Source organism: Malaya genurostris, chromosome 2 (genome assembly GCF_030247185.1).
Source record: "Malaya genurostris strain Urasoe2022 chromosome 2, Malgen_1.1, whole genome shotgun sequence".
NCBI lineage: Eukaryota > Metazoa > Arthropoda > Insecta > Diptera > Culicidae > Malaya > Malaya genurostris.
The window spans coordinates 31,934,813-31,949,967 of record NC_080571.1 but is presented as its reverse complement, the minus strand read 5'-3'; the positions used below and the strand labels follow the sequence as shown (position 1 = coordinate 31,949,967).

The window sequence follows — 15,155 nt, the reverse complement described above, 5'->3', positions numbered from 1 at the left end:
TTAATTGCATTACGACTGGCGCATTTGTGAAACAAGTACCAGTGATTGCACAGTTCGATGCCCTCGACAACGGCAATTATAGCCATCGGGAAAACTAATTACTAGTTCGTTTTTATTTTAAATCAGAACTAACAGCATCGTTACAACGACGCCAGATTATCGTTGTGTTGATTGTTACTCGTTCGAAATTGAGTAAAATATATTCAACTTTTTGACAAACTTTCCAATCGTGTGAACGTTCCGGTAAAGAAAGTATCAAATTAACCTTAACCGACAGTGACGTTCTGTTGACGGAAGTCTGTTCGTCTGAATCGTGCTTTATGACCGTTAAATTCATGTTACGTCTGTAGGTTGCATCGGATTTCAACTCAGATCAAACAACTGCATACATTCAATCAGTCAGCAGCAATTTCCAGTAATTTTACACACAATTTAAAGTGAAACAAAACCAACCTACTACCTGATCTCGGTGGAATCTATTCTCAAATTTATATGGTTTCGATTTGCTACATTGCAAAGCACGAACATGACACGGTTGGGATTATTTATCTACTATAATTCACATGTGCTCATGTTGTAAATAACATGCCCGATTAGACATTCATGGATGTTCTCAGTTTCTCACAAAGGTGTTGTCGAATGTCGAGGCCCATCAGCAGGTAACGTGTGTACAGTTTGTGTACTGGGCTTGTCGCAGCATAGACAGGTACTAATTAGCAGCCCATTACAAAACTGTTGTTTTCGTAGCTTAGAAATTATTTCGAGAAACGCAGAATTTCCATTGCACCAGAATCGTTTCATATTGATTTTTTTAAATTACAAGTAAATATAACTTATTCAAGTGTCGTTTTGCCATTCCAGGGACAGATACACAGATGGCACGATCAAACCTTTTATATACATTGCGAATGCACGCAAGACAGATATAAGACCACTAACTCGTATGTCTGCTTTATATTTGTTTATGTAATGTATTAAACTTAGGATGTTATGAAACATCACCAATTTATCGAAAAACTTGAAAAATAATTTGGAATTAGTGAAATAAAATATGTGATGCAAATTTAAGAAAAATTATTTTCATTACACATGTGAAATATTTTTCGGGATCGAACATTTAGCTTTGTATATTTTTTTAGTATATACACACTTAAAACCATTTCTTGAGTTCGGCATAATAAAATGGCGTGTTTATAATGTTGAGAAAATACAAACAAAATTAATTGACTAGATTTTTAATTACTGATGATTCGGTAATTTATTTTTTTTTTTTCATTTTTTCGTTTTATTGGATTGCCGAATATTCAGTGAACGTTTCACTGAGCAAACAGTAAATCTTATGCTGACGATTTCGGCAATATTTGACGTTTGTCAAATTTTAGGATGCCGAGACGCTCAGTAATTTTATTTTTGCCGAGATGATTGCTGATTACTCGGCTGTGCGAATCTCGGCATTTTTTTGCCGAGAATCAGCTAAAAAATTTAAGTGTGTACCGAGGGGGACGACACTTCTGATTTGCAGCGACTTTTCAGCGAAATCTGCTTGAAATTTTCTTATTCCTTCGAGTTTTTCGTCATTCATGAGAGCTTTCCAAAAATCTAAGAAAATCCTCAATAATTCCATCAAATCCAGAATTTCCAATCTATCTTTGCTCGAATTCTCATAATACTGATTCTAATTTCGAGCGATTTGGCAACCATTAATATGACAATCATTATTTATTTAGATTTGGCAACAATGCTTACGTGTTGTTTTTATTCTATCAAGCACTTACCAGAGCTGCCATTTTAAAATATGTGTTTCAATTCGAAAAATATGCAAAATATCTGCGACGGATATTTTCGTTTCAAATCAGTAAAAATATGTGAGAAACGTTTGAAAAATATGCCAGTTTCATGAGATATTCCTATAAATTTGCGAATTCCGTAAAATTCCGAGATTTGAAACGCAAAATCTGATCAGTGAAATAGATAAAAAATCTTTTGCTGTTAAGGGAAAATCTGTGAATATAGTAACCCTGGCACTCACTACTCAAACAGGATTATGTTTATATGGTTTATATAGATTTTTTTTGTTATTATTATGTTTATATTCATGTTTATTTTGATCATAGTAGTATGTGGACCAGTGCAGTAAAACTTCATTCAACTCAATTGAAACTGAATGTGGAACACATTGACGATCTCTCTAATGCAGTACACTTCACTATCTGACGCACACAATGTTTGCTGACGGCCCGAACGGGCAGCATTCAGTTCATCACTCGTTTCTCTTCAATCGAGGCTCAGTTTAACCACCGTCAGTTGATCTCTTGAAGTAACAAAATATCTCTTCCAATAGTGTGAGAGTGGCCTTCAAATGAAGTTCATGTATACATTCGAATTGGTTCAAGATAACAGATGAAAGACAAACCAGGCAGCTGACATATCAATCACAGAATGCACAAAAATTAATGGTTTCCTCCTTCAGTTTTCATTTTTAATACTTTACTCCATTTAAAATTCTATTCGTTCGAATTTGCTTACTACCAAGAGCGAAGGCAATGAAGCAGGTAGACTACTTGGCACTCGAAACTGAGCAAGCAAAACTTCAAATGACTAGGTACGATTATTCAACTGACGATGAATTCCGCGAGCTTCACTTGAAAATGGCAGCAAAAGTCAAATGAACTAGTAGGGATATGCTGACGGTCAGCGGCCATAAATTTCATTTTCATCTTATATTATTCGATTGAAAATGAAATTTTACCGCACTGATGTGGACTACCTGTGAAGCTCTCAACGTGTGAGCATATTGCTTCGCGAAGAAATTTTGTGTATTTCTCGGGATAGAACGATTTTTCTCGTACTGGAGTGAATCAGTGTAGCGACGCCGTGAAACTATCATCGGGAATCTATATAAATAAAAATGAACAATACATGTAAAAAATCACTATCGAAAAGATTTAAATACGAAATAAAACAATAATCAAACAATACACGGGCAAGACGGGTTATCACTGGCCTGAGTGTAGTGGATTATTCTAAAACTGAACACGTAAGTATTTCAAATGAAAGTTAACATGATTCAACAAAGTAATAAAAGTTAGAAACTGAAATGAGTTTGCGGAGAATCAATGGAATTATATCAAACTCTGATCCATACTTACTAGATTTCTCCTTTTCGTCTTTTTGGTTTCTCGCAGACTAATTTCAACTTCCAGTTTGGATTAATTTCTCACTTTTTATCTCTGTCCTAGCAATGTCCAAAAACTACATTTGACTCCTCGACGACAATTTTTTACAATATTCTACAACGATTTAGCTGTTTTGAAGATGAAGTGTTCGGAAGTAATTCATTCTATATCAACCGATCTGGTGAATTCTTTCTTCAAACGAAATCCTTCGGTAAGTACTAGTTCATTGATCTATAATCATTGAGTAAATATTCCTAAAGATTCAACTGTACAGATATACTGAATTAGCACTACAGTGAGAAATAAATGAATTTTTATCAATGCTTTATACATACATTTCGAAAGCATTTACATTGCCATTTTTACTAAGTTTATTAAACAGCCAAAGCGGCAGTTGTTTTTCTATTTTATCTGGTGCATCTCATATAAAAATAACTCTTATTTCAGGACATCAGGTCACAGTACTATTTTTACCTTGACGCGCATTGTTTCGTGGAGCTTACCATGTTGGCACTCTCCTGGATTAATTTTCGAGAGCGAAACGAACAAAGCAGGTGTATCAGCAGCCGAGGAATGCAATATTCCAATAGAAAAGGAATAATTATGTTACAAGAAGAACAATATAGGTTTCATTCAAATCATATTTTTATTTATTGTATTAGCAGAAGCCAATAAAAGTGCACGAATGTATTTCGATGTGTTTAATTTATAAAATATGCCATAAGTGTGAGTTTCTGGCTTTTCCAAATGAGAGATATAGTATTTTGTGTCTAGAGTACGTTCGTTGAATTCTTCATCTAATTCTAATACAATATCCTTTTTACAACAAACAATTGTAAAGTAATTTCCAATTACCCCAACACCTTTTGCGGTGGTACCTGTAGGTACATGTATTGGAGCTTCAGTTAAAGTATACGACGTTCGGTCTCCACTCAAATATTTGAAACCATATATTTTTACTATGAACACTTCTTCGTTTGCTTTCATCGCTATCCATTCTCCGCAGCGGATTGAAGTAAATACTTTATTAACCTCACGCACAACTGCTTCATTGACTGCCGATGTTTCTCGAAATCGATAAGAGCGATCACTCGAGCATCTTTGAGTGCCATTAGATAAAATCCATAGGAACGTACTTTTCTTGACATGAATCACAGTACCTTTCTTGTTTCTAATAGCGAATGTATGTCTTGTTGAGCATTTCGAATTCTTCAAATTCAACTCTCCTCCAGAATTAGGGATTAGTTCTTCCACATCGTTTATATCTAACGCTTCAAAGTTTCGTTCAATTGCACTATTTCCGGAGCATTGTAGAGAAATGAATTCAAAATCAGTTGGTTTTGTTCGCGAATGTCGCAGTGAAAGAGAATCTGTAAATTCGATATCCAATTTATCAATTCCAAGACTGATAAGAGTATCAAATGCATATGCTCTTGCTTTCGTTAAAGTACATACAATTTCTTGAGTTGATGGCATGTCGAAGTTTACAGTATTTGTATTTTGTTGTATTCTCGGGAAGGAAAATTCTTCAGTCCTGCTATACATAATATCTTGTTTTGCTTGTATGCGATTCAGTCTGGATTGAAAACTTTTCATAGTGAAATTAACCACTGTCGATTCAGTTGTTGTAAACGATCGTGCTGCACGAAAAAAACTTTCGCATGTCTGACTGTGCAAAAGTGTAGGTATATATGGTATGTTTTCATCTCGACAAATGTTGATATATTTTACAAGGCTGTGAGCATTTAGTTCCAAACACCAATATGTATTGCTTGTAATACAATGTTTAACTGTTTTAAATTTATTCATGCACCATTTTCTCCAAGCTCTTATTACAAACAGCGTATACCTGCAGAAAATGTAAATTCAATTGATGTGTTATACCAGAACAAATTAGATTATACTACCAGCAATTGAAAACAGCCTCTGTTGGTGATATACATGGATCCATAAACGCCGATAGAATGAATTTCATCAATGATAAATACAAAACAGTTGCTTGGCTTGATGTTACTGACTGTTCCATGCAGAGCAGTACCTCTGGTTTAATAATTTTCAGAACGGGTTGGAATTTCATTTTATCGTCTTCGTTTAAATCACCCAATATCAGACCATGTTTATCTTTTGATACGTTACGAATGAGATCTTCCAGGTGTGTACGTGTTATTTGATGTTTACCTACAAATACGCAAATAATTTTAATATGAACGCAACCATGAATTTAGACAATTTAGAAGCCCTGGGTAAATAATTGCTAATAAGCTGTATTTATTGAAATTAAATACGGATTAAAAAACGGCGTCTTCATTTATTGCATTACACTTCATCGGTCTACCCAACTAACCAAAAGTTCGGATTAGTAGGACTCATTTGGCTTAAGCAGCGAGTAAGTTCACGCGGAACTAATTCTGTACTACGAAATGTCAAAAATTACCAGGTGTTTTCTTAAGCAGCAAGAAAGTTCGCGCGGAACTTGTTCTGTACTTTCATGTTTTCAAAAGTTCCGCGTGTACATTTGAGCAGCAAGAAAGTGACTGTTTTAAGTAATTGTGGAACTTCTGGCTGCTTGGGTAGCGAGAATTGGGTAGTATTGTTGAATTGTAGTTGAAACATGTTTTACCTTAGCACGTAAAACTGTTATTTCTAGCATATCAATTAGCTACCAAAGCTTACCAATGATAAGTTGTTTGTCACGTCGCATTAACCGAGTTCTAAATTTATTAATAGTATGAGTAGGATCCTGCACGCATATATTTTCAGCTGAACATGACGCAATAAAGTATTCCCCGTAAGGATTGTCAGTGATTGTTGGCATACGCATATCTTCCATCATTGCGGTTACATACCGTGGATCGCCGTCAGTTGATGTGGCTATAACCCCTATATCAGCATTAAGCAGTTTAGTTTTTATCGAATTCCATCTGGTTCGTACTTGACTACTAGTGAATTTGTTATCTGTACAAAAATATTGCAAACAGAAAGGTGCAGTTTTTTGCTTTAACGGCTGAGTCATAGTAACCACAACATTACGTCCTATGGGATATTGATGAACATCAGCAATGAGTTTTCGAGGGTTAGTAATTTCAAATAAATCACATTGTGGCATTCCGTTGTTGTCTAAAGGAGCTACCAATCCGCAAACTTTATTTCTAGTAGAATCATATTCGAGAGCTCCGTTGATCTTCGTTGCATCTTCACTCATTATTACAATCATTGGTAGATTATTTCTTATTATATATGCCTTAAGCTCCTCAACTCTAACAATGCCTTCTTCGATAGATTTTGATCTTTTCTGTAAGTCACGTTGCAATGTTCTAATGCTTGGGCATGGTGTATTCGCATATAAGAAATTGTAACCCTCCGGGCCTTGTTGCATGAATTCATATAAAAAAATTTCCCTTTCGACGTTACTGTAACGCATGCCGCAGCTGCGTGTCATGTTTCTCCGGCGATTTTGTACTGACTGCAACAGAGATATAAATGGTGAAGACTGGCCAAGTTCTAGTGCATCAGCAGAGGCCACAGGCTGATGCACTATGCATTTAAATTTTCGGTAGAAGTTCCTTCCTCGTCGCTAGCACGAAGAGCCTCTCTCTCTGGTAACTCCAAGTAAGATGATTCCGAATGTTCTGAACGAATAGTGTTATTATCAATACTTTCAATTTGTTCGTATTCTGCTTGTTCGCTTAGCACGTGGTCGCCATCTAAGTAACTGTTATTCGCTTCATTGATGTTGAAATCAAGAGCTTCCCGCGCACTATTTTCCTCAGACATAATGTCATATGACCGCTCAGCTTGATTTGGTTCGATTTCCAATATATAGGAATTTTCTTCACGCACAGCCATTTCGTTCCAGCTAGCTGAAATCTTTTGGCCCACAAATCTATGCACATTTCTTACATGCGATGTAAAATTTGAAATCTTCCATACACCCTTACAATCCACATTACAGGTTACAAGATGTTGGCAAATAGGACACTGAACTTTCGCCCTGACCGTATTCTCCGTTTTTTCAAGCGAAACATGAATATTAGAGAGCATTAAGCAAAACTGTTTTATCACACTAGATCCACTATTCCTATGAGAGAAATAAAAACAATGTTGGGAAAATAAAGGTTTGTCATTTTATACCTACGATCATAGTAAATTACATAAATTACCTACGATCATAGTAATCTCTAATTTTAGCGATGATTGAGACTACAACTGACTCATCTGTCGTCCGTGTGTTTAAAGAATGATTTTTTTTATACTTCGCGAAGTACATCCAACCTTTTTGTTGAACACTATCAGCAATTTTTTTAATTAATGCTCGTTCTCCAGCCATAAACCGAAATTTGCTTGGATTGGAGTTATATGTTCCCCAATATTGTTGTAGCTGTGGATGATTCGCTGGTAGATTCATCGTCTCCGGTAAGAGACGAATATCGGTTTCGATGTCATCAATTTGTTCATCTGTCAAACTTACAATCGCAGGGTTAATGAAACCAGATATTTCTAAAGCATTCTTGATATGCTTTGGGATGGAGCATGCCAAAAATTTTTCGATTTTCTCCCAGAATAAATCCTAGACGTGAAATTAGGTACGTAGTGAATATATATATATATATATATATATATATATATATATATATATATATATATATATATATATATATATATATATATATATATATATATATATATATATATATATATATATATATATATATATATATATATATATATATATATATATATATATATGTATAACTCTACCATTGTATTCTTTTAGTTAGACAATATTTGTTTTTCTATATAATAAGGCCATTCAAACATGTTCAAATTATTTCTTAATTTGGGTTGTCAAACACTGCTTGAAATATTGAATAGTAAATCAGTGGTATGCATTTCGAGCAGTTTCAATTTTTCAATCGCACTTATTCTAAACTATTCCAAATCATTCTTCTGCTTTTTTCAAAACATTTCAATTTAATCCGAATTATTCGACAACATTTTAAAAAATCCAATAACTAAACATCAAACTAAAACTATTCTTACATACAATCACGGAGTGTCGTCCCCCTCGGTGTGTACGCATTTTCTGGAGTTGATGCTTGGGTCACGGTAACATGCATTTGTAGTCCGGTAGCCTCTCAGGTCGCGTACTCATTCTAGTTTCGGGCGTCATGGTGATTATCACTTCAATCTTTTTAATACTGTATTGGGAGTCGAGAACTGAATTTTGAATTGGAATCCAGAACCTAAAGCCACAGACTAACAGACATGACAGTATGAGTAAATTCTTATAAAAATAATTTTTCGTGATGCTCTAGTTCCACCTATGTATATTGTACTGCGCGAACTATTTACTATCGGTACACCCCGGGTTGGCGGTTCAATGCAAAGGACGCTGGTCTTACAAGCCAGTTGTCATATGTTCGAGCCCCGACCTGGAAGGATTCTTAGTGTCAGTAGGATCCATAGTACTAGCCATGCAATGATTCTGTACACTAAGAATCGGCTGCGAAGTCTGTTGAAACAGAAAGGCCAAATTCCACCAAAGGAATGTAATGCCAAGACTTTGCTTACACCCCTTGTGTTATGTAAAAGTTTTTTAACTAGTTGGTCTCCCCTCGTTTGTCAACACCGACCCACTTGTACGCGGTGGGCAGATTTTCCCCCAGACGGCTGGCTATGTCTGCCAGCCATTTTTGCCGGAATTCTGCCAGAATTCCGGCAAAAGTCTGGCAACAATGCAACAACCGTTTCCGGCAGTGAATTTCGCCTAGCGGTTATTAACGGTTCTTTTCTGCCGGGGTTTTGCCATACAAGATTGACAGAACCGTTTTGAATCGGTTCTACATTTTAAGCGTTTTGGTTTTATTTTCTCAATAAAAGATACATATGAAAGGCAATAAGTTATTGCTCTTCATATAAACTAATCATGGAAAATGTTATTGCCAATAACATTGATTTCTCACTACCATACATACCCATATTTCAATCTCATTCACCTCGTCTCAAGATTCGTTTTTTGTACGTACATGCGAATATCAAATGTCAAATGTAGTCGAAAAAAAAGAAAAAAAAGAGGAGGGAAATAAACAAGACACGTACGGCGAGATAATGACGCAATTTTGCCTGGACAATTTTGACAAAAGCCGGAATGCAGCCAGCCTTCTGACGGTTGCCAGAATTTCTCACAAGCGGGGATCAGCTGATTGCAGAGATGCCTGATTTCATCATAATATTTGAAAATGAATCCTCACAATAAATAATTGGATTCCGTTGATAATATATTTAACGTTTTTAGCGATGTTGGAAGGTAACCATTTATTTTTCTCAACGTTGTTCATCTAGTCTTTTTTTTATTGTGTTGGTAATTTTCACCCGAAATTAAGGACTGCAGACCAAAAGCAAGTAAATATTGTAACAAAACGGGTTCGATTTTGTATTGCGTTGGAGGATGAGAAGTAGGCACAATTATGTATATAGTTTTGGCAATATGTATTAAATCTGTATCCTGCATGAAATTCGCATGGACGTATACAAATCAATACATTACAGGTAATTCTGTTTGAATGGCAACTCTGTTGGTAAATGAAAAAAAATAAACACAGTCTAGATGACAGACAGAATGTTTTTGATAGGGTAACGTGGTGCCATCATGACATATGCGAGTACTGTCCCAACTAAAGGAATATTCGAAATGACCGTTAAAATGATTGAAGAATCTAATTTAAGTGTCCTGTCTGTTAGTCTGTGCTAAAGCCAAGCCTTGGTATTACAACTTCTGTTTCAACAGACTTCGCAATCGATTCATAGCGTACCTGAATTTTGAACTTAATTTCAGGTTTAGAATAGTTTACAGGTTCAGAATTTAAAACTATGACTCTGAAAAGGATTGTTCTGTTTAATCTACCGAACTCGAGAATCTGTTTTAAGTGTGTAGGCCGCTTTACCTAAAGAGCTGGATATCTTGTAAATATGGAGTCTTTGTCTAAACTTAGGTTATGAAACTACTATTTCATGTGGTGTCGTTAGTTTCATTCTCAACGTTCCATGCTAGGAAAAATAAGAAAAACTATTTTTCTTCATGATTTTAACTTTTTTTAGAGGTTTACTCCATTAGAAAGAAAAAATGCAACGATACAATAAATCGCGGATTTCCCTCAACCGGCAATTTCACTTAATACGCAAAAGAACGTAACTTCATAACTTATGCAAGAGACATAAAAGTAAACAAATCGAAAAAAGCGAAACTCAGTTTGGAATAAATCCGTACACACTTAGAAAATTACGCAGAATTCGGTGATTTTTTACCTAATTTTCAACAGCTGAACGTTCGGTAATCAGTTTGGTAATTAAGTTGATTACCGATCGTTCGGTAATGGCTGAACTGTCAAACAACTACCGTAAACTGTAAACCAGATGAATCTAGCTGATTGTTCGGTAATTTTTTGTTTTTTTTTTGTTTCCCTTTGGTTAAAATTCTGGATTTTCGGATTTTAAAAAACAACCCAAATTCACAAAAAAAACAAATGAAGAAAATTCCAACCTGTTGTGGCTATGGTTTTATCAAATACAAATAATAATACCCCTAAGTCCCATATAAACGAATCGCCAATGTTTGGTTCACAGCATGAACAAGTAAGCCTAGCAAATATCTCCCTTTCGTTGCGATAGTTTGAAAATGTGAAAGGAGATCGTTTCTGGCAACGCTTTATGCTAGTAGCTACGGTGCAAAACAAACTTGTTTGTTTATCGATGCTGTATTAAACTGCAACAATCAGTCTAAATATCACCGACTAATAAACCGAGGAGCTTTCGAAATGGTGAGAAGTTGCTTAGTAGAGGGATGTGACACACGAACAGGGTCGTCCGAAATTTCGCTCCATAGTTTTCCTAAGGATCAAAATATGTAAGTAATATGTTTACATATTTTTCACTGTAATGAACAGTAACTATAGTGAACTTGTTCTCACCCTTCAGTGTTGCTAGTTTTATAGGAAATTCGCTAAAGTACATTGTCACTCTGACAGTGTATCATGACAATGTACCGCACGATGCAAAATGTGTCCTTGAAAATTTGTTGGAGTACTCCGTATTATAATTTGTATTTGGTTTTATTCCACGAAAAAAGGGTCAAATGTTCCGGCTGACAGGAATTATGAGCGCCTTTCAAAACAATGCACAATCCGTCGAGTGCACCAGAAATTACCCTCGAACGATTTGTGTAGGCAGCAAGTGGACAAGTGATACAAATTTTTTTCTGCCTATAAGTAAGCGAAAAGCTTTTAGTGGTTCAAATGTTTTAAAAATTTTAGCACCTGTATCTCAATCCATTCGACGAACTCTTCAAGATTTTTTTCGTTGGGTTAATAAAAAGACACTGAAAATTTCAATAACAGTTTGACAGTTAGTTTGACGGCAATCTGTTTTCACAGAAGTTCGGTTATTGGAATATAATTTTACCATACGGACGGTATGGTTTTTACCGTACTGGGCGACTATTCAAATTTATCGTATGAATTGTATATCTATTTACAGAATTCTGTAATGAAAACTTGCGTAAAACTGATCGTCCGGTAAAAATTTGCATAATTGTTGTAAAATGAAGTTCATGTACCGAAATAACGGTAATTTCTATTGATTACCGAAAGTTTTCGTCAAAAAAATTACCGAACAACGGATTCGAATCTTAGTGTGTACCATCTATTTCAAAATACTTTTAAATTTTAGTTTTAGGTTTAAGAGAATTCAATTCAGCGCTATAATCCCACAAAAGAGCTTATAAGAATAGAAATAGTGGGGAGATCGTTCTAGCGCTATATCGTAAGGAAACTACCATCACAATTTCAAACATCTTGTCCCGCCACCAGTCCATTTATAAAACGTGGAACCAAGCTTAAACATTCTCATCAGACCCCTCGTTCGAGTCGACAAAAGTCGGCATCAGTGGATAACAAACAACCGGAAACTGATCCGCTGTCATGCTCATTTGACAGCCAGACCGTCGTTCAATCTGTCAAAGCTACGATTTTCCTGCTCTCTCTTTTCCGGCCTTTACGATTGTTGTGTGAACGCATTTTTGTTGAGGTACGGAATGAAATTAAATTTTTATCGTGTGGATTAAAGTAACTGTGAGAATAATAGTGTTGCAACATAACCAATTTTACTATTTACGAAGATTGCTACGAATTATGAAGAATTAATTTGTGATTTACGAAATAATCCGAATGTTCAAGCAAATGTTTACATTTAGTATGCGATGTCGAATTTGATTGGAAAATCAAAATTGATGTAGCAAATGTATTTTCTAATGCTCAACTAAAACTAAAAGTGATTTACTCATCAATCAAACTTTTTAATTCGTTTAGAATACAAACTTGCTTGGAAAGTTGCAATCGTAAAAGTTAATTGATTAGGTTATGTTCTCGCATACATTGTTTGACAGTTGCCTGCTTTTACACGTCTGCTAAAACAAGTGTTTTGATGATCCTTTCCAGGGCCTAGCTAGCAGAACCCTATCAAAATGGTGAAGGGTAATCATATGATATCGAATGGTCACTTCCATAAATACTGGCAGCGACATATTCGAACCTGGTTTAACCAACCAGCTCGCAAGTATCGCCGTAGGCAAAATCGTATCAAGAAAGCGAAGGCTGTATTCCCACGTCCAGCTGCCGGACCACTTCGCCCGGTAGTACGTTGCCCGTCTCAACGTTACAACACCAAGATTCGGGCTGGCCGTGGTTTCACTCTCGCTGAACTTAAGGTAAGCTTCAAAAATAAAAGTAAAGCTGTCAACAATTATCGGATGTTTATTTATAGGGCGCTGGACTGACCAAAGGCTTTGCACAAACCGTCGGTATTGCGGTTGATCCCCGTCGCCAGAACAAGTCTGTCGAAAGTCGCCAGCAGAACATCCAGCGGTTGAAGGAATACCGCAGCAAGCTTATTTTGTTCCCGATCCACCCGAAGAAGAAACTGCGCAAGGGTGAAGCCACCGAGGAGGAGCGCAAATTGGCCACCCAGCTGAAGGGACCAGTGCTGCCAATCAGGAACGCCAAGCCCAAGGTGGAATTCCGGGCTATTACCGAGAAGGAGAAGAAATTCTCGGCATTCCACGCCGTACGTCAGGCCCGTCTGCATGCGCGTCACTTCGGTGCCCGTGCCAAGAAGGCGAAGGAGAATGCCGAGAACGAAGCCAATCCGGCCGCAGCCAGCGAGAAGAAGGCCAAGAAGTAGAATCAATCGGGCTGTATAAAATATTTTATTATTTCCTCTTTTCACGAAAAACAAGCATATGGAGAAGTATAAACGTGTTTGGGATAAGTTATTCCAATTGCTTAATAAAAACTTGTTTCATTGAAGTAGAATATGTAAACTGAAAACCTATGACATTGTAATTCTTGTCATCTTACATCCACTCTGGTCTACAAAAAAGGCGCTGTCTCACAGAAGGAAAAACGCCACAATGCTGCTTTAAAAGAACGTCATTACTTTACTACTATTGTGCGTAATGGTTATTCTCCGGATTGGCATGAAAAAACAATGGTTCTCTCAGCTGTTGGCAAAAATGATCACCTCGATTCTGGGTTTCATTCGAATCGTTGAAAAGTGTAATTTTTTTTGTATATCGATCATGTTTGTAAATCATCGAAATACATATTCATACTGCAGTGCTATAATTATTGATTACAATTTGAAAGCTGTATCGATTAGCATCTATTGTTTGTGTTTCAGATAACAATTAAATGAAATAGCATATCAGTAAGTGTTTCACTGCCAGAGATGCCAGATATTTTCATAGAAAATCTGTATTCCTTTGTATAAAAAATCTGTATCTATCTGTATTCACTAATGAAATAAAATTATGTTTAAAGATGTTATTCCAATAGATTTTGTTATAAAATTGCAAATTTAATGAGCATTTTTTTATATCGTAAGTCATTGCCGCACTAACAGGAACATTCAACGATGAAATTTAATAGTTTTTGTTATCAACCACAATTGAATTGTATTTTCATATACTTTTTTCGTTTGAAAATGTTGACTTGGAATTCAAACATGGAATTCAAAAGCCCAATACGCAACGTCAAGTCAGGTCATACTTCTCAGTCTGACAATAAAGTATCATGATGCCATAACTTCCTTGAACATCAGTTCAAATTGGTTTCAAATTATAATATAAGTGTATTTCAGCGTTCATCATCAAATAGCTGCAAGAAAAATTTCCATTTTAATATGGGAAATCAAACACTAATAGATAGTTCAGACGTAACAGTTTCATTATTCCTTTCTTACTTTTTTTGGTATCTGCATAAATCTGTATTAAATTTGGGAAATCTGTATAAAATCTGCACTCTGCATTAAATCTGTATGCGCATGTAAAAATCTGTATAATACAGATAAATCTGTATAAATGGCATCTCTGTTCACTGCTTATTTGTTGATATTATTCAAAATGAAAAAAACTGATCACCAACCATCCTCTCGATCATGGATATTTTCCTACATTTTGACAATTCGATCTCAGGGGTCCGACAACGCATTATACCGACGGTAATATAGAAATGGATGTTACACGTAAAATTGTTACCAAAGACACACTTCAAAAATCAATCACGTTATTGCAGATTATTTCCAAATCTGCACTTATGACACAGTTTTGTCGACTCTCTTTACTATGGGGTGCTTTTTCAAAATTTACTCCGAGAGAGTGATGAGTTTTTTATCGTGAATATCTCATGTTGTATCTAATGTATCAACATAATTCTTGCTACATGCCATCGGGAATGTGGTCATCAATTTACACAGCAAAAAAGAATTGTAAAAATCTCAATGTGATTATTAATCGATGTGAAAAAAGTTTAGAGGTACTGAATATCAAATGCAATAATTTCCTGTCTGTCATATAAAAGTCAAGTCATTCTATCTATCGAAATAATTGGTGTTTCAGAGGTGTCTAGTTTAACCCGGTGTCCGGAGTAA

General features: G+C 35.7%; 2 protein-coding genes and 1 long non-coding RNA gene across 4 annotated transcripts; 2 read left to right on the top strand and 1 right to left on the bottom strand.

Moving 5' to 3' along the window:
- Positions 1-2,762: 2,762 nt before the first annotated feature.
- Positions 2,763-3,763, top strand: LOC131432401 (uncharacterized). Its single transcript, XR_009229855.1, has 3 exons — positions 2,763-3,037; positions 3,240-3,387; positions 3,624-3,763. It is a non-coding gene; the product is annotated as an uncharacterized LOC131432401 (long non-coding RNA).
- A 46-nt stretch (positions 3,764-3,809) lies between these two features.
- LOC131432400 (uncharacterized) lies at positions 3,810-7,680 on the bottom strand. 2 transcript variants are annotated; one of them, XM_058598643.1, is made up of 5 exons: positions 7,337-7,680; positions 5,850-7,254; positions 5,084-5,354; positions 4,632-5,025; positions 3,924-4,546 (listed from the first exon to the last, which is right to left on the bottom strand). In XM_058598643.1, exons 2-5 carry the CDS (start codon positions 6,613-6,615, stop codon positions 4,442-4,444), a joined length of 1,536 nt encoding a protein of 511 aa, XP_058454626.1. In that variant the 5' UTR covers positions 6,616-7,254; positions 7,337-7,680; the 3' UTR covers positions 3,924-4,441. The 2 variants fall into 2 exon arrangements, with proteins under 2 accessions (XP_058454625.1, XP_058454626.1); XM_058598642.1 differs by having other exon boundaries at positions 3,810-5,025; positions 7,337-7,678.
- Positions 7,681-12,171: 4,491 nt separating this feature from the next.
- On the top strand, positions 12,172-13,520 carry LOC131430679 (large ribosomal subunit protein eL13). Its single transcript, XM_058595827.1, has 3 exons — positions 12,172-12,257; positions 12,668-12,936; positions 12,993-13,520. The coding sequence occupies exons 2-3, from the start codon at positions 12,694-12,696 to the stop codon at positions 13,407-13,409; spliced, it is 660 nt and encodes a 219-aa protein (XP_058451810.1). The 5' UTR covers positions 12,172-12,257; positions 12,668-12,693; the 3' UTR covers positions 13,410-13,520.
- Positions 13,521-15,155: the final 1,635 nt, after the last annotated feature.

What these genes read in the sequence shown, in the direction of transcription:
- LOC131430679 (XM_058595827.1), top strand. Translation starts at nt 12,694, where the DNA reads ATGGTGAAGGGTAATCATATGATATCGAATGGTCACTTCCATAAATAC. An exon ending in TCACTCTCGCTGAACTTAAG is followed by an intron (nt 12,937 to 12,992) that starts GTAAGCTTCAAA and finishes GTTTATTTATAG; the next exon opens with GGCGCTGGACTGACCAAAGG.
- LOC131432400 (XM_058598642.1), bottom strand. Translation starts at nt 6,615, where the DNA reads ATGACACGCAGCTGCGGCATGCGTTACAGTAACGTCGAAAGGGAAATT. An exon ending in TGACAAACAACTTATCATTG is followed by an intron (nt 5,355 to 5,849) that starts GTAAGCTTTGGT and finishes GCGTATTTGTAG; the next exon opens with GTAAACATCAAATAACACGT. An exon ending in GAGGCTGTTTTCAATTGCTG is followed by an intron (nt 5,026 to 5,083) that starts GTAGTATAATCT and finishes CATTTTCTGCAG; the next exon opens with GTATACGCTGTTTGTAATAA.